At 32.0% G+C, this 15,681-nt stretch overlaps 1 protein-coding gene across 1 annotated transcript; it reads right to left on the bottom strand.

Annotated features, from left to right (window-relative positions):
- Positions 1-1,424: 1,424 nt before the first annotated feature.
- Positions 1,425-7,027, bottom strand: LOC124911850. The gene is made up of 6 exons (XM_047452381.1): positions 6,736-7,027; positions 6,460-6,545; positions 5,092-5,238; positions 4,850-4,973; positions 1,707-1,990; positions 1,425-1,526 (listed from the first exon to the last, which is right to left on the bottom strand). Exons 1-6 carry the CDS (start codon positions 6,926-6,928, stop codon positions 1,434-1,436), a joined length of 927 nt encoding a protein of 308 aa, XP_047308337.1. The 5' UTR covers positions 6,929-7,027; the 3' UTR covers positions 1,425-1,433.
- Between the last annotated feature and the right edge of the window lie 8,654 nt (positions 7,028-15,681).

Consider the following 15,681-nt stretch of genomic DNA (forward strand, 5'->3'; position numbering starts at 1 on the left):
AAAGTCACTAGACCAGACTTGATGTTTACAATTAGAATAGCATATAAGTACATGGAGTCACTCACTGAGTTGCATATGAATCTTATAAAAATGATACTCAAGTATATAAGTGGGATTATTAGATTGAGTGTACTATATAAAAAGGGAAAACAATGAGAACTTGTTGGGTATACCGACACTGACAGTGACTACACAGGAGATGTTGATGACAATATACACCCAGATATGTTTTTATGATGGGAGAAGGAGTTATAGCATGGTCATCTAAAAAACAACCAATTATTACACTTTGCTTTATTGAAGCTGAATTGGTGACAACCACTTTTATAGTGTGTCAAGTACAATGGATGCATTGTAGTTTTTTATGATAATATTTTCACTATAAAATTGTTTAAAAATGATGTTTTGCATGGAATGAGCAAGCACATGGACACTCGTTATCACTTCATCATAGATTTATCCAATGAGAGTTTGATAAACTTTGTTCATTGCAGGACTGAACAACAGTCGCACCGATATTATAACAAAGGCTTTCAAATTTGATGGGTGTCATTAAAATTAAACTATAATAAAATACAATCTAGTTTAAGAGTAGGATTCATGAGAATTAGTTTTAATAAAATGTGTGTCAGTTCCAAGTGCAAGTCGTGTTTAGTCTAGCACATGTCATTTTCATTTAGTTGGTTAGACTAAGTTTATACTATTCTTGAGTAGTGGGTTAAAATAATTTCTTTAATATTGGGTAGTGTTTGACAAATTTTTTAATAGTGGGTTAGTATTTAACAATTTCTTTAACAGTTATTTGGTGTAGTATTTAAGATCCTCCTTTTATTAATATGATTATGAGTTAGAAAAAGCTTGGATTGTTTTTTACCGATATCCCTAAGTTTTCCTATGAGTTGTCTGCCATCTCTGGTAGAGGACCAATGTTTTCAAGAATGCATAAGGTTCCTGTTTTTTTCTAGACGGTGGAGTTGAATATGCTTTGAAAACTCTTTTACATATCCAATCTCACAATATAAATCATATACATATGAGTCTCATACAGAATTTCTAAAGTTCACATAATTAAAATTGACGAAAACAACTAAAATGATAATAATTTCCAAAGTTCAACCTAAATTATAAACCTTAATTTGAGTAACAATCAACTAAAGGAATTCCAGAATCAAACCACACCCACTACAATATAACTATTAACTATGGCTAAAATCTTACTATACCCTATTGACCCAAGAAGAACAGATTCATCTAGTATAGTGGCAGTCTTAAAAACTTTAGTTCAGCCCAAAAAAATCAAAAATATTTATGTATCAAATCTTTTGTATTAGTTTTTATAGTGGTTCATTGATCCGCAAACATTAAGTGTTTTCATTCAAATTATGATACAATATGAGCATGAATCCAGCCTTACAATGTTTCGATTTTGTTTGCTACAAAAGCTGCAACTTCTTCAACAGCTCTTCATGAACCTCGTCTAGCTTTGGAGGAGTGTAACACCCATGTAAATCCTCTACAACATATTCCTATAATAAAATTCATTTGAAAACAAAAACAAGTTAAACCCCATTTGGAAACACTTTTTAATGTGTTGATTCATATATATAAAAGAAAAACATATTAATCTGTCTAAGGTTTCAAAATGTGTTTCAAGTGACATAAAACCGCGTGTTTTGTTAAAGACAGATTCAAAACAGGGGCACTACCTTAGTGAGTTCTTTCTTTGCAAGAATGTGGAAGTGTCTTTGCCAAATTCTTTGAATGGCCATAGTTGCTACAAAGAAACTGTAAGCAATTCCTAAAAGAGCAAAGATGACGCCACAAATGATAACCATACCAACACAAGCTTCCGCAGAAACTGCAGAGCAATCGTAGATAGCCCATCCATAGTAGTTGTTTTGGAAGCCACCCATTTGTCCATCAAAACTAAGGGTAGAACAGTGTATTATAACTCCAATCAAACCGAGAAGGGTGAAAAATAGCAAAAATCCTGAAAAATCCAAAAGGTACTTCTCTTTATTTGCAGTTATTATCTATAAAATGGAAAATAAATAACAAATTACAGTTGAAAAAATAGACATGAATCCCTGTGCTCACGTAATTCAACAGGTATAACAAGGAAGAGGCACAGGTAAGGTGTTGGGCTTGAACAAAAACAAAAACCATTAATGTTTTACACATAAGATAGAAAAAAAGTAGAAGCAAACCTTAAAACTGAACAAAATAACTTCAATGTCATAAGGGACCCATTGAAAACAAACTTTATTTATATTTATGTATTTGGGTCCAAATACATATTAAGTAAACTAGACTTCTCAATCACATATTCAGAACTGTTTCTCATCTAAATTTGGATACAAAAACATAAGTGATTCCAAATTGTACATGATTGAGCATGCGATGAGTCATAAGAGCCAAGTGACAAGGTGTCTTTTATGTTTAGGCCAATTAGGAGTAGTATATAATGTATAGAAATTATGGATATGATTATGTTGATTTGTAATCTGAAAGGCACCTTATCTCTCATTTATGGATATGATTATGTTTAGGCCTATTTTTGAATTGTTGATCTCCGTGACAACTGAAAGAGAGATGAAGCTTTGTTTGATATTCAAACGCAGAAGTAAACAAATGAATAACCTAATTAGTCTGTGACTTTACTTTGGAACTGAAGGTTCTTTTTATTTGAGTGAATATATTTGAATTTTAAAGGCTCGTTTGAAATAGAGAAAAGGGTGGTGCTCTTGTTGTAGAGCTACCATGAGTTTCTCATATCCTATCTGGATACCGTTCCAACGTTTGATGACAAAGATATTAAAGGTTGAATTTGTTATGTTGAACGGATATTTGAAAGAACAATGCACCACTCGAGAGTCGATTCAAATTAGCAAGAAACAATATGGTAAGAGGTGCAAGTGAGTGGTTTTCATCATTCATTTCTTATAAAAACTTTAATATTTGGTTGACATGGGAGGAATTTACATTGGTATTGAGAAGACATTTCGACCCAACTCCCACAGAAAAAAACGTACAGAAGTTTTGTTAGATCTAAAACGGAGGGTAGATAAGGAGTTTGACATTATCCTCAAATCAAGAAGAAACGCAAAAGACAGGAAGTAATGTATGACAATTGAAGGTTAGAAATTCCATTTCCATTTGATTCATTGGTGTTGCTTTATGCAGATCTGAAAGTTAAAGTCTGGAAGAATAGAAGAGGACACAAGACCTTTGGTCGATCCTCCACTTGAGAAGATCGAGAATCAAGACTCAAGAGTCAAGACTCATTTCCGGTCCTTGAAGTTTTTGATCCAGAAGATTCTATTAGCGACACTACTATTCCGGAGGATTATTTGGGTGATCAATTAGAGTCCTCTTTGTTTATTCTCAAGGAATATCAAGACCCGTGTTCAATCACATTTTTGGAGCTTGAGGATTCTAATCTCGACATTTCTCATAGTGACGCTACTATTCATGAAGATTCTTTTGATGATTAGTTGAGCCTCATTTGTCTATTTTCAGGGAGTATCAACACTCTTCCTCCATAACATCGTTCCATCCTTGACGTTCAAGGAATTTTTCAGGTCTCACTCAACAAGGAAACACAGGGTCTTGACAACAACGTAATGTCTTCTTTCGTTCCCTATTTGATAGAGACAAACAACATGACTATTAAGATCTACACAATCCTTGGGAACAGAGATTTCATAAGGGGTATACGGAGATGATGATGAGACCACAGTCTAATATGCTAACTTTATGAAGCCTCAAATATAATATGACCCGGCCCTAACTTCAGTCCATTAAAAATTTGTTTCGCTCGGTGTCAACTACGGGCCTACGGTCGTGACTGATTCTCGCGTGGACGCGAGAAGTAGAGGGGGGAGCATGGTCATGAGTTATTATGCAATACAAGGTCATGGGCCATTTTATGTAATAGTTTAAGCTCACTTAGATATGAAAGTTGAGGTATATATAAGGAGTAGAGGTTAGGGTTAGAATATTATGATGAATGATGATTTTGTAGCCGAGAGGCAAACTCTATGAACACACCCTCTTCAATCTATTCTCACCTAACTATTTTCCCATCTTATTGTATTCTATTATCCAATCCCCTTCTAACCATCATAATGGTATAGAGCGTGAATCCTCGACCATTCAATCTATCCTTCTATCTTTGTTTCGATTTCCCTGCATAAAGGGAAAAAAATTATAGGAACATTCTGGATTTCTTCACCGATCGAACTACTACCGTAATATTTCTGAAACTGTCACCTCACCATCATCCCTTTATAGTGCTCCTCATATCTCTGGGTTACTAATTCAAGGTGAAAAGATTTCATTAGTTGTTGGTGACAAGAAGAAATGACTATCAAGCTACGTTGGTCATGATGATTGTTATGGAGTTGACAGACATAACTCACTTTAAATTGCCAGTTGAAGTTGTTGGGGATCTTGAAGTGTGAATCTTAGCCTACCGATCTAATGTATCAATCATGTCATATATCAATCCCACATTTGAGGTACTTTTTGTGGTTCAAGAAACCACCCGATTATGAATATCTTATGAAAAATTCTTTAGGGAATCTGACACCAAATTTTTGTCTAACTTGGATTTGTAGATAAAACTTTGCAATTGTGATGTTTTGTGATTGAGTGGATTGGACTACAATCTTCATCCTTGAATGGTGTGCAGCCTGATGTTGAAACTTCTCATTTTCCCCCTTTCTTGTACTTTTCTCGATGCTTTGTATTGAAAGAAGTTGCAACGACACAACAAATTATTGAATCTAAACAAGTTTGAAGCAGGTTGACCAAAGAGTGATAGAAACTGACGGAAAATGAGGCTTACCCATACAGTAGTAAAATGGGATGGGATGACTTGACAGTATTCTGTCCCAACTATCATCAAATGAATTTCTGAAGGTCCCATCTTTATCCAGAAGATATACAAATCCACCCATTGCAGCAATTGCCTAATGCATAAAGATGCACAATTAAACATATCAAAATCAAAGCAAAATACATTTCAATAAGTAGTCTCCTTTGAAACATTAACGAGACAAAGACATGAAATTGAGCTGCTTTACTAACCATTTGCACAGCCAGAAAGACAAGAAAAATGTCCCTTGTAACAAAAAATCTGAACTTAAATTTACGCCAGGAATTGTCTTCAAATTCTATCACTCTAAGATGAAATTGAGCTTTACATGTAGTGCAATGCGAAAAAGCAAAACCTTCCTGCAGTTGAACAGAGTATTATTGGGTTATGCTCAGAAAAATCTACATTTGTTATGTTTGCTAAAAATCACAATTATTTAAAAAATAATTAAATCATGATTTATGCCAAAATTCACACTATATATTGGACAATGATTAAAAAATAATCTTTACAAGAAAATAAAACCAAGAATCACATTTTATTCTGGATCATGATTCCAAAAGAAACCACATTCAATTTTAGTTTTGTCGATTTGTTTTCAATAAACTCATGATTGTGACAAAGTGGCAATTTTCAAATAGGCTCCATAAGTGGTACGTTTGTAAACAAAAAGAGAAAAATAAAAACAATAAAAAAGGCCTTGTTCGGTTGGGGTTATTTAAATAACCCAACCCACTCAAACGGGAAATTTGAGGAAATGACCCTCAAGAGGGGCCTAATTACAAATGGTGCGGGCCCATAATTTTAATAGCGTTGGTGACCCTTTTTTTTAATGACAATTATACCCTTGCGTAACGCAACTCCAGTTGCGTGACGCAACCGGTTTTTTTTTTCGTCTCGCGGTTGCGTGACGCAACTGGAGTTGCGTGACGCGATTGCGTAACGGGGGTTGCGTAACGGGGGTTGCGTGACGCAACTTGGGCCATTTCGTCCAAAAAATTTCATAATTAAAATTTTTTAAAAAATAAAAAAAATAAAAAATTGCGTCACCCAACCTGAGTATGCGTGACGCAATAGGGACATTTTCGTTAGAAAAAAAAGGGGTCACCAGCGCTATTAAAATTATGGGCCCGCACCATCTGTAATTAGGCCCCTCTTGAGGGTCATTTCCTCAAATTTCCCACTCAAACATCTTTTCACTCCCTCTCTCATCAATCACATCATTCAATTCATTACCCAAAATACTAAAATACCATTTATTTTAAATTATTATTTATTATTTTATTATTATATATCAATACCCTTTAAGTAATTTATCAAAAATATTCTTTAACTTCTCAAAATCATCACCAATCATTACTCATTTTACTCCTCTAGGTTATTACAATAACCCCAATACGAACAAGGCCAAAATCTCAAAGAGAAAACAGCTTCAATAACAAAGCAGTTAGCTCATGTAGGTCTGGATATGCTTAGATAGCATTAGTCTACTTCTGTTTTGTGCTTTGGTGTTCTTTGTTTTTGCTTTACCTTGTTAACAAATGACAATTGTTTAAAACACAAATAAAATTAATACATGCCTTTACAGATCTCCATTGATCAAGGCATGAGCGATGAACAAACTGCTGGGTGCCTTTGCACATACATGGAGAAATCAATTCATCATCTGCAATCAGTGAGGGAAAAGATGAAGCTTCAATCAGGTCAACAAAAGGATGTAGAAATCGAATCAGAAGGAGATTTTCACATGCTATGTTCAATACGAATTTACACAAACAGTCGAGAAAAACAAAATTACAACTTACAGGTATAATAAAAAAGAAAGAACTGCTAAATCAAGTTGAAGAAATACTTACCGTCATCACCATCACATTCGAGGCAAATTCTGCAATAAATAAAGGAACCAGCTTCAACGTCGACCTCGTCCTTTAACTCGATTATATCATCCGATAATTGAGACGAATTCGTTCGACGATGATTATCGAGAAGGGGATCGGAGTCGTTAGGGTTTCGTTCAATGGTTGAATCAAACTGCAATTCATCCTTCATTGGGTTTGACTTTGAAGAATTTGATGGATTATATACGCTTGTTTGGAATCCAGAATTTTGAATTCCCTAGAGAGAGGTGCGTGATTATATATAAAGGGCATGCATATAAACTACAAAGTACATCTCTCTAGTTGGTAGTTGAAATTTCAAAGAAGAAAAAAATGTCCTTCCTAATACTTTTCTAGTCAACTAAACTAGAACATTGTCCCTCTTTAAAGTCCATATCTCATTTAATAATATGTAGGGTTCTAATTAAATTTTGAATTTGGTAGTGGTTGAAATGTTAAATTTTAATTGTTGAACTTTCAAGATCTTAGAAAAGAAAATGTTCTTTCTAAGAAATTGCACTTTTAAAAAATATAAAATATACACAATTTATCTTAAAAACTATTTAGACTACTAGTCTACAATATTTTAATACATTTAATAAGTAATCAATTTTAGTTTTTTTAGTTGGGCTTATGTCCATACACCCGTTCTTATTCTAACTAAATTTGAATAAAAAAAAGTGTTACTATTTAATTATTTTAACATACTCATTAGTATAGTTAGAGGTCGGTCGGTACGGTATATCTTACTGTTTTATCTATACCTTATACTTTATCGAAAATTTTGGTATACAAAAAATTGATACATTTACCTTAACTTAAAACAAAAATCAATCTCATCGGTAAGGTAGAGATAATATATATTGAATAATATTTCAGTATAATTATATTTTGATATTATTCAAAAATATATATATTTATATAATTAAATTAATATCAAATCTATTTAATTATTTCCTTATAAGTATTATATATTTTTTAATTTATAAATATTATTTCGGTATTTTGGTATATCTCGATATACCAAAATTTTAAAATCTCGTACTTTTACCGTACCAATAATTTTGGTATCGGTACCATACCTTACCTTTTTTTGGTAGACCTTAAAAATCGATATTTTCGATATATATTACGATACGATAGTTTTGATATACCTATGATATCGGTCATTTTTCTCACCCATAAGTATAGTTCAAGTTAAAATAGTATTATTTATGGGAATAAATAGAGTTTGGCTATTATTTAGTACTAGTATGTATCCCGTGCATTTGCACGAGTAATAATAATATAAAAAATCGTGAAAAAAATATTAGGGTAAAATTTTTATGGGTGGGTCAACCCACAATCCGACCCATGTATCCATTACTCTCACATATATCCAAATTAACCACAGCTCTCGATCCGGCAATCCGAACATTTTAAAAATTAAGCATTATTATATATATATAGATTAATTAGTTAAAAAGATGAACTTAAATTGTTAAAATGTCAAGCGTTTATCAAATTTTGGGTTAAATTTAAAATATAAAGTGTTATTAGCCTAGTTGGTTGAAAGGTTGTACTTGTTTTGTTAGGTTGCAGTTCGAACCATACCTATAGCATTTTTAATTTTATTTTTAACCGTTTTAAGTTTATGGGCGGGTCAACCCACAATCCGACCCAAGTATCCATTTACTCTCACATATATCCAAATTAACCACGGCTCTCGACCCAGCAATCCGGAAACTTTAAAAATTAAGCATCATTATATATATATAAATTAGTTAGTTAAAAAGTTGAACTTATATTGTTAAAATGTCACGCGTTTATCAAATTTTGGGTTGAATTTAAAATATAAAGTGTTATTAGCCTAGGTGGTTAAAAGGTTGTACTTGTTTTGTTAGGTTGTAAGTTCGAACCATACCTATAGCATTTTTTATTTTATTTTTAACCGTTTTAAGTTTATGGGCGGGTCAACCCACAATCCGACCCAAGTATCCATTTACTCTCACATATATCCAAATTAACCACAGCTCTCGACCCGGCAATTCGGACACTTTAAAAATTAAGCATCATTATATATATATAGATATCCAAATTAACCACAGCTCTCGATCCGGCAATCCGAACATTTTAAAAATTAAGCATTATTATATATATATAGATTAATTAGTTAAAAAGATGAACTTAAATTGTTAAAATGTCAAGCGTTTATCAAATTTTGGGTTGAATTTAAAATATAAAGTTTTATTAGCCTAGTTGGTTGAAAGGTTGTACTTGTTTTGTTAGGTTGCAGTTCGAACCATACCTATAGCATTTTTAATTTTATTTTTAACCGTTTTAAGTTTATGGGCGGGTCAACCCACAATCCGACCCAAGTATCCATTTACTCTCACATATATCCAAATTAACCACGGCTCTCGACCCAGCAATCCGGAAACTTTAAAAATTAAGCATCATTATATATATATAAATTAGTTAGTTAAAAAGTTGAACTTATATTGTTAAAATGTCACGCGTTTATCAAATTTTGGGTTGAATTTAAAATATAAAGTGTTATTAGCCTAGGTGGTTAAAAGGTTGTACTTGTTTTGTTAGGTTGTAAGTTCGAACCATACCTATAGCATTTTTAATTTTATTTTTAACCGTTTTAAGTTTATGGGCGGGTCAACCCACAATCCGACCCAAGTATCCATTTACTCTCACATATATCCAAATTAACCACAGCCTTCGACCCGGCAATTCGGACACTTTAAAAATTAAGCATCATTATATATATATAGATTAGTTAGTTAAAAAGTTGAATTTATATTGTTAAAATGTCACGCGTTTATCAAATTTTGGGTTGAAATTAAAATATAAAGTGTTATTAGCCTAGTTGGTTAAAAGGTTGTACTTATTTTGTTAGGTTGTAAGTTCGAACCATACCTATAGCATTTTTAATTTTATTTTTAACCGTTTTAAGTTTATGGGCGGGTCAACCCACAATCCGACCCAAGTATCCATTTACTCTCACATATATCCAAATTAACCACAGCTCTCGACCCGGCAATTCGGACACTTTAAAAATTAAGCATCATTATATATATATATATATAGATTATTTAGTTAAAAAGTTGAATTTATATTGTTAAAATGTCACGCGTTTATCAAATTTTGGGTTGAAATTAAAATATAAAGTGTTATTAGCCTAGTTAGTTAAAAGGTTGTACTTATTTTGTTAGGTTGCAGTTCGAACCATACCTATAGCATTTTTAATTTTATTTTTAACCGTTTTAAGTTTATGGGCGGGTCAACCCACAATCCGACCCAAGTATCCATTTACTCTCACATATATCCAAATTAACCACAGCTCTCAACCCGACAATCCGGACACTTTAAAAAATTAAGCATCATTATATATATATAGATTAGTTAGTTAAAAAGTTGAACTTATATTGTTAAAATGTCACGCGTTTATCAAATTTTGGGTTGAATTTAAAATATAAAGTGTTATTAGTCTAGTTGGTTAAAAAGTTGTACTTCTTTTTGTTAGGTTGCAAGTTCGAACCATACCTATAACATTTTTAATTTTATTTTTAACCATTTTAAGTTTATGGACGGGTCAACCCACAATCCGACCCAAGTATCCATTTACTCTCACATATATCCAAATTAACCACAGCTCTCGACCCGGCAATCCGGACACTTTAAAAATTAAGCATCATTTTATATATATATATATATATATTTGAACCACTATTATTTAATTAGTTACACATAATACTGATTAAGTTATTTGTCATTTTATGTTTTAATGGTTAAGGTATCATACTTAATATTTAAACAATATTCGGTTAAAAACATAAAATTTAAGTTTGAACTCATTATTTTTTAACTACATAATTTTCACCAATCATAAAACAGTAATACATAAATGAACTTATAGCTTTTCGAAACTTTATGTTATCAGTCTTAAGGTTGTGTTTCTCTCTTTATTTTTTCCTTATTGAAGCTTCAACATATTTATGATTACTACCATTTCTTGATGAAGAGAAATAAATTATATATTGTAGAGAGAAGGTCAACATTCCATATATAGTAAAACAAATATTATCCATTAAAATATTTGTGAGTCAGGCTTTAATTAAAAAAGCTCATAACATTATTAATGGCCCAACTCATATGAATAATTTATCTTATAATATAATAAATATTTGATGAGCTTCATGCTTACATTTTCCAACTACTCATAAGTAATTAATATAATCATAATGTAAAACACACACAAAAGAGAGAGAAAATCTCTGGAGATTCAAAAGCAAAAAACGTTGATGTCGATTGAAACACGATCGACACAATCGACACGGTCGACACGATCGGCACGAACACCATGATCGGCACGAACGACACGATTCACGAAGTAAGTGAAGCTAACCCTAAATCTATTAGAATTGCATCGATACCTTTTCTAGACGCTTGTTTTCTGGTTGCGAGCGTCTATTAGAATCAAATTTCGAAATTGTTGTTTCAAGCGAAGAAAGAAGAGATTGTTCTTAGCAAGGAAAAAACTCAACAATTCATATCCCAACTTAATATTCATTATCTTCAGATATGAAATTTACTAAAAAAGGAAGAATATGATAAGATAGTTAGTTGGTCTGTAGAGACAATGCAGGAGCTAATGAAGTGCCCAAAAACTAAGAATTACACTATCAGAAGTAACTTCAGTTGGAAAGTAAATGAGTTTGGAAGAAAGATACTAAACAGAAAGCTGAAACTCAGGTACAATACAAAGGCAAAATTTACTTAGGGGATTTTAAACCAAAGGTTGAGATTCTCAAATCTCATTTTGAGTTTAAATTACCCCTTGAAGTTGAAGAAAAATGCATTAAAGAGTGGGAATATGTAGTTGTTGGTAACTATATAGGAAAAATCATGTATCTTTCCTGGTCACTAAGGAGGCATTGCTAAAGCAATTGGAGCACATTGGACTAGTATAGGTATCTGCAAATATCAATGATCTTTATTTTCTAAAGTTCAAGTAGGGAACAAATTTGGAGAATATTCTGAAGTTGGGGCATACTTATATTGAGTTAAACTGCATGAAGCTGGAAAGATGATATGAAGGATTGAACCTACATAGCAAATCAAAAGAAACAGCTCAAATTTGGTTCAAACTAAGGAACATTATGGCTCATATGTACAATGGAGAAGCACTTAGTCATTTTGCTAGTATACTAGGAAAAACATTATATATGGACTCAATCACGGAAAAAAGAGAACACATCACATATTCTAGGATTAGCATTGAAGTGCACTCCAGAAGTACTCTACCAGTAAAAATGACAGTCACTTTGCAATACTTTTGAACATGTCAGTAATCAATGTGAAAAAACAATTGAAGAACAACAGGAAATCTTGAAAGTTCAGAAACAGAAGGATAGCCTAAAACTTCAGGAGCAGAATGAGAATGCCTAAGAAAGTGAAACTGGAGAATTAGGAACTGGAAAGCATCTAAAGGAAACTAAAGATGAAGAAGAAGATGATGAAAATGTTGAGGATTCAGAAGAAGGAGAAGATGAAAAATTAGAGGAAGTAGAAGATGAAGAATCGGATAAAGAAGAAGAATTAGAGGGTGAAAATGAAGAAGAATTAGAGGAAGAAAAATGTGAAGAATCGGGGGATGAAAGAAATGGAAAATTAGCAGATGGAAGTGATAGAAAGGCAGTGGAGGAAAGTGAAGAAGAGACTATAAAAGTAGATTAAAACAACTCAGGAAAAGTTGAAGCCATTGAATGCACAGCTCACAAACAAACATCATCATATGCAACAGTTCAATCACCAATAGTAAAGCCTAGAGCCAAATAGGTGAGGATGTGACGTAAATATAATCGTTGGAATTCGAGGAATGCAAACTGGGTTTTGAGGAAAGCAAATTGGGATTTTAAAGAAGAGTAAGAGTAGTAAAAGTAGAAGTTCACAACAGAATCATAATTTTAAAATTGTAGGTCTTGTATGCTTTTGTTGTTTTTTACTGTAATATTTGTTTGTTTGTTATTTCCAATCAAATACTCTAAGGTCGTTGTTTGTCATCCTTTAATCAAAGATAGAGATTGTCTAACTTTGATTTTGACCCTCTCCCGCTTTTGGGATTTTTAATGAAATAGCGCTAAGCTGTTTTCCAAAAAAAAATATAATCATAATGTGCACATAATATAATATAAGATAAATCCATAATCATACGGTAATATCATAATGTCATAATTAAGCAAGGAAACTAATATGAATCATAGAGGTTATATGTCAATTTATCAACATAGTCTCTTCTATATATCACATAGCAGCCCTTCACATAACATTACAAAAAAAAAAAAATCGAAGGCGACGTTTAAAACAACTTTTGTCAACCCATAAAAGTGCTACCAAAAATATCACCAACCCTAATTTTTGCGTCGCTAGAAGCAAGGTCGGCGCAAGTTATAACGATGCTTATTTAAGAGTCGGTAAGATTAATTAAATCGTCACCGAAAATCTATTTAAATTTTAACAATTTTGTTTTATTTTTAGTTTTATTTAATTCTTTTTAATAATTTTTTCTAAATTTTTATTTTAATGTATTTTTTTAATTAAACAATCATTCAAAATGACATTCAAAATATCATTTCCTACTCACTTAACATAAAGATGCACAAAACAACCCGAAGATGCTAATTAATTAGATTTTTCTAATTCACAAATCTAGTTAATTATATATAACATCATTTTATTTTTATCTCCTTAATTTAAATTTAAAGATACAATAAACAACAAGAAGTTGACTAATTAATCGTGAGATCCAGGGACGGACCCAGGATTTCGAACTGGGGTGGGCTTGAAAAAAATTTAGGGTAGGCTTAAAATAATAACGAGAAAATTTTGAAAAAAATAAGTATATAAAAGTAAAGTTTTACCATTTTTTAATAGTTAAATAAAAAAATAATGAATTATATTAAAGTTTTTTAAGAAATTAAGGGTAATGTCTAATTTCTACCATAAAAAAAAAAAAAAAATCGGTGTGGCTTCAGCCTAGGGATGGCAATGGGTACCCGTATGCCCGATACCCGTGGGTACCCGATAGTCGGGTTCGGGTATTTTAAATCGGGTATGGGGTCGGGGTCGGGCATGGGGTATGAGAGAAGATACCCGATCGGGTACGGGGTCGGGGATGGGGAGTGTGTGAAACCCAAACCCGATACCCGATACCCGATTATATTAATATGAAAAATAAAATATATTTTTTATTATAGTTTAATGTGACATTTCAAATATCTCATTATTACAAATATCATCATTAATAATTTGCTCTTATCCATACTCCACTCAAACATTATTTCTTTATATTCCCCAACAAGACATTATTTCTTTATATTCCCCAAAAAAGTTATTTCTCTCATCATCTTCAAATTTTCTTTTAATAATAAGATGTATTTCAATCTCAACACTCTTCATATTCAATCTTTAACTTTTTTTTTAATATTCATTATATTTTCTTCACTCTAACACAACCAAGTTCTTATTTTTTCAAGATCTTCAACATAAAAAAAAATGGAACAACGAATTAAGTATGTAGCCCGCAAACACACTTAATCATTTAACCAGGCGCAGAACTTGCTGTTCTGCACCCGACGGGCTCGAACCCAGGAACTTAGAGTTAGTATCCACCTCTTTTTACCGCTAGGCTAGAAGGTAAGTAATGTTTTTGTTTATTTTTTTAACATTCATTCTAACTTTTCTTCACTTTAGCAACAACAAAGTTCTTGTTTCTTTCAAGATCTTCAACATAAGTCAATATTTTTTTTTACATTTATTCTAACTTTTCTTCAATTTAACAACAACAAACAAAGTTTTTATTTTTTTTCAAGATCTATAACATAAATACTTAGTTAAGTAATGTTTTTGTTTATATTTTTAACATTTCGTTATTAATAATTTTATTATTTATTACAGTTATTATGTTTCTTTTTCTTCAACTTCTACATTTTTTAAGTTTTTAATCGGGTAATGGGGTACCCGTCGGGGATCGGGTACCCGTTGAATCGGGGATGGGGATAACATTACATATACCCGTCGGGGTCGGGTTCGGGGTCGGGTAGTAAAATGAAAATCGGGTTCAGGGATGGGTATTTCACTACCCGACGGGTAGGGTACCCGTTGCCATCCCTACTTCAGCCCACCCGAGCCCCTACATAGATTCGTCCTTGGTGAGATCTAATACATATAAGAAAAGAAAAAAAGAAAAAAATTATTATAATATAAGAACATCTTTCGGTATAAAGAAAGGGGTTGTAAATATTAAAATTTGGCATACACTAATTTTATAATAATATTAAAAGAATATTTTAAAATTTTAAATTCAAAATAACCCAAAAAAAGAGTTAAAATCAAATTTTGACTAATTATTGTGGTAATTACACCCTAATTAGAAAAATTAAATAAAAATTCAAAAATAATTTGAGGTTAAAATATTGTATTTATTTTACCCAAATTAAATCCAAAAATGGGTTGAAATAATTTAATTATGATTTTAAACATAAATTATGTATAATTTATGACTTAAAATAATTAGATAAATATCCCAAAATACCTAAAAATAAAATAAATGAACATAATATTTATTATGTTTTCAAAAACATTTTTGTGTATTAATTTGGTGAAGAAAAACGCAAGAAAGGGATCAAAAATAGATTTCAAATAACCTTATTATTAAAAATATAAACGGAAGATCCTATGTGGCGGAAATTATGTTTAAATGTTACAGCAGAATTTGTGACCATCAGATAAGCGCATGGGAAACATCCAATGCCTCATATGCTTCCACACATTTGGATGTAAAGAAATCAACGCGCGCCAAGGTTCACATCGGATCAACTAACGGGACGCAAACCCCGTTAGCCTAGACGCTCCAGCGACCGACGGAAAGCTAAC

This window comes from Impatiens glandulifera, chromosome 8 (genome assembly GCF_907164915.1).
Source record: "Impatiens glandulifera chromosome 8, dImpGla2.1, whole genome shotgun sequence".
NCBI classification, from domain to species: domain Eukaryota; kingdom Viridiplantae; phylum Streptophyta; class Magnoliopsida; order Ericales; family Balsaminaceae; genus Impatiens; species Impatiens glandulifera.

What these genes read in the sequence shown, in the direction of transcription:
- LOC124911850 (XM_047452381.1), bottom strand. Translation starts at nt 6,928, where the DNA reads ATGAAGGATGAATTGCAGTTTGATTCAACCATTGAACGAAACCCTAAC. An exon ending in CGAATGTGATGGTGATGACG is followed by an intron (nt 6,546 to 6,735) that starts GTAAGTATTTCT and finishes CACTGATTGCAG; the next exon opens with ATGATGAATTGATTTCTCCA. An exon ending in CAAAGAAAGAACTCACTAAG is followed by an intron (nt 1,527 to 1,706) that starts GTAGTGCCCCTG and finishes ATTTTATTATAG; the next exon opens with GAATATGTTGTAGAGGATTT.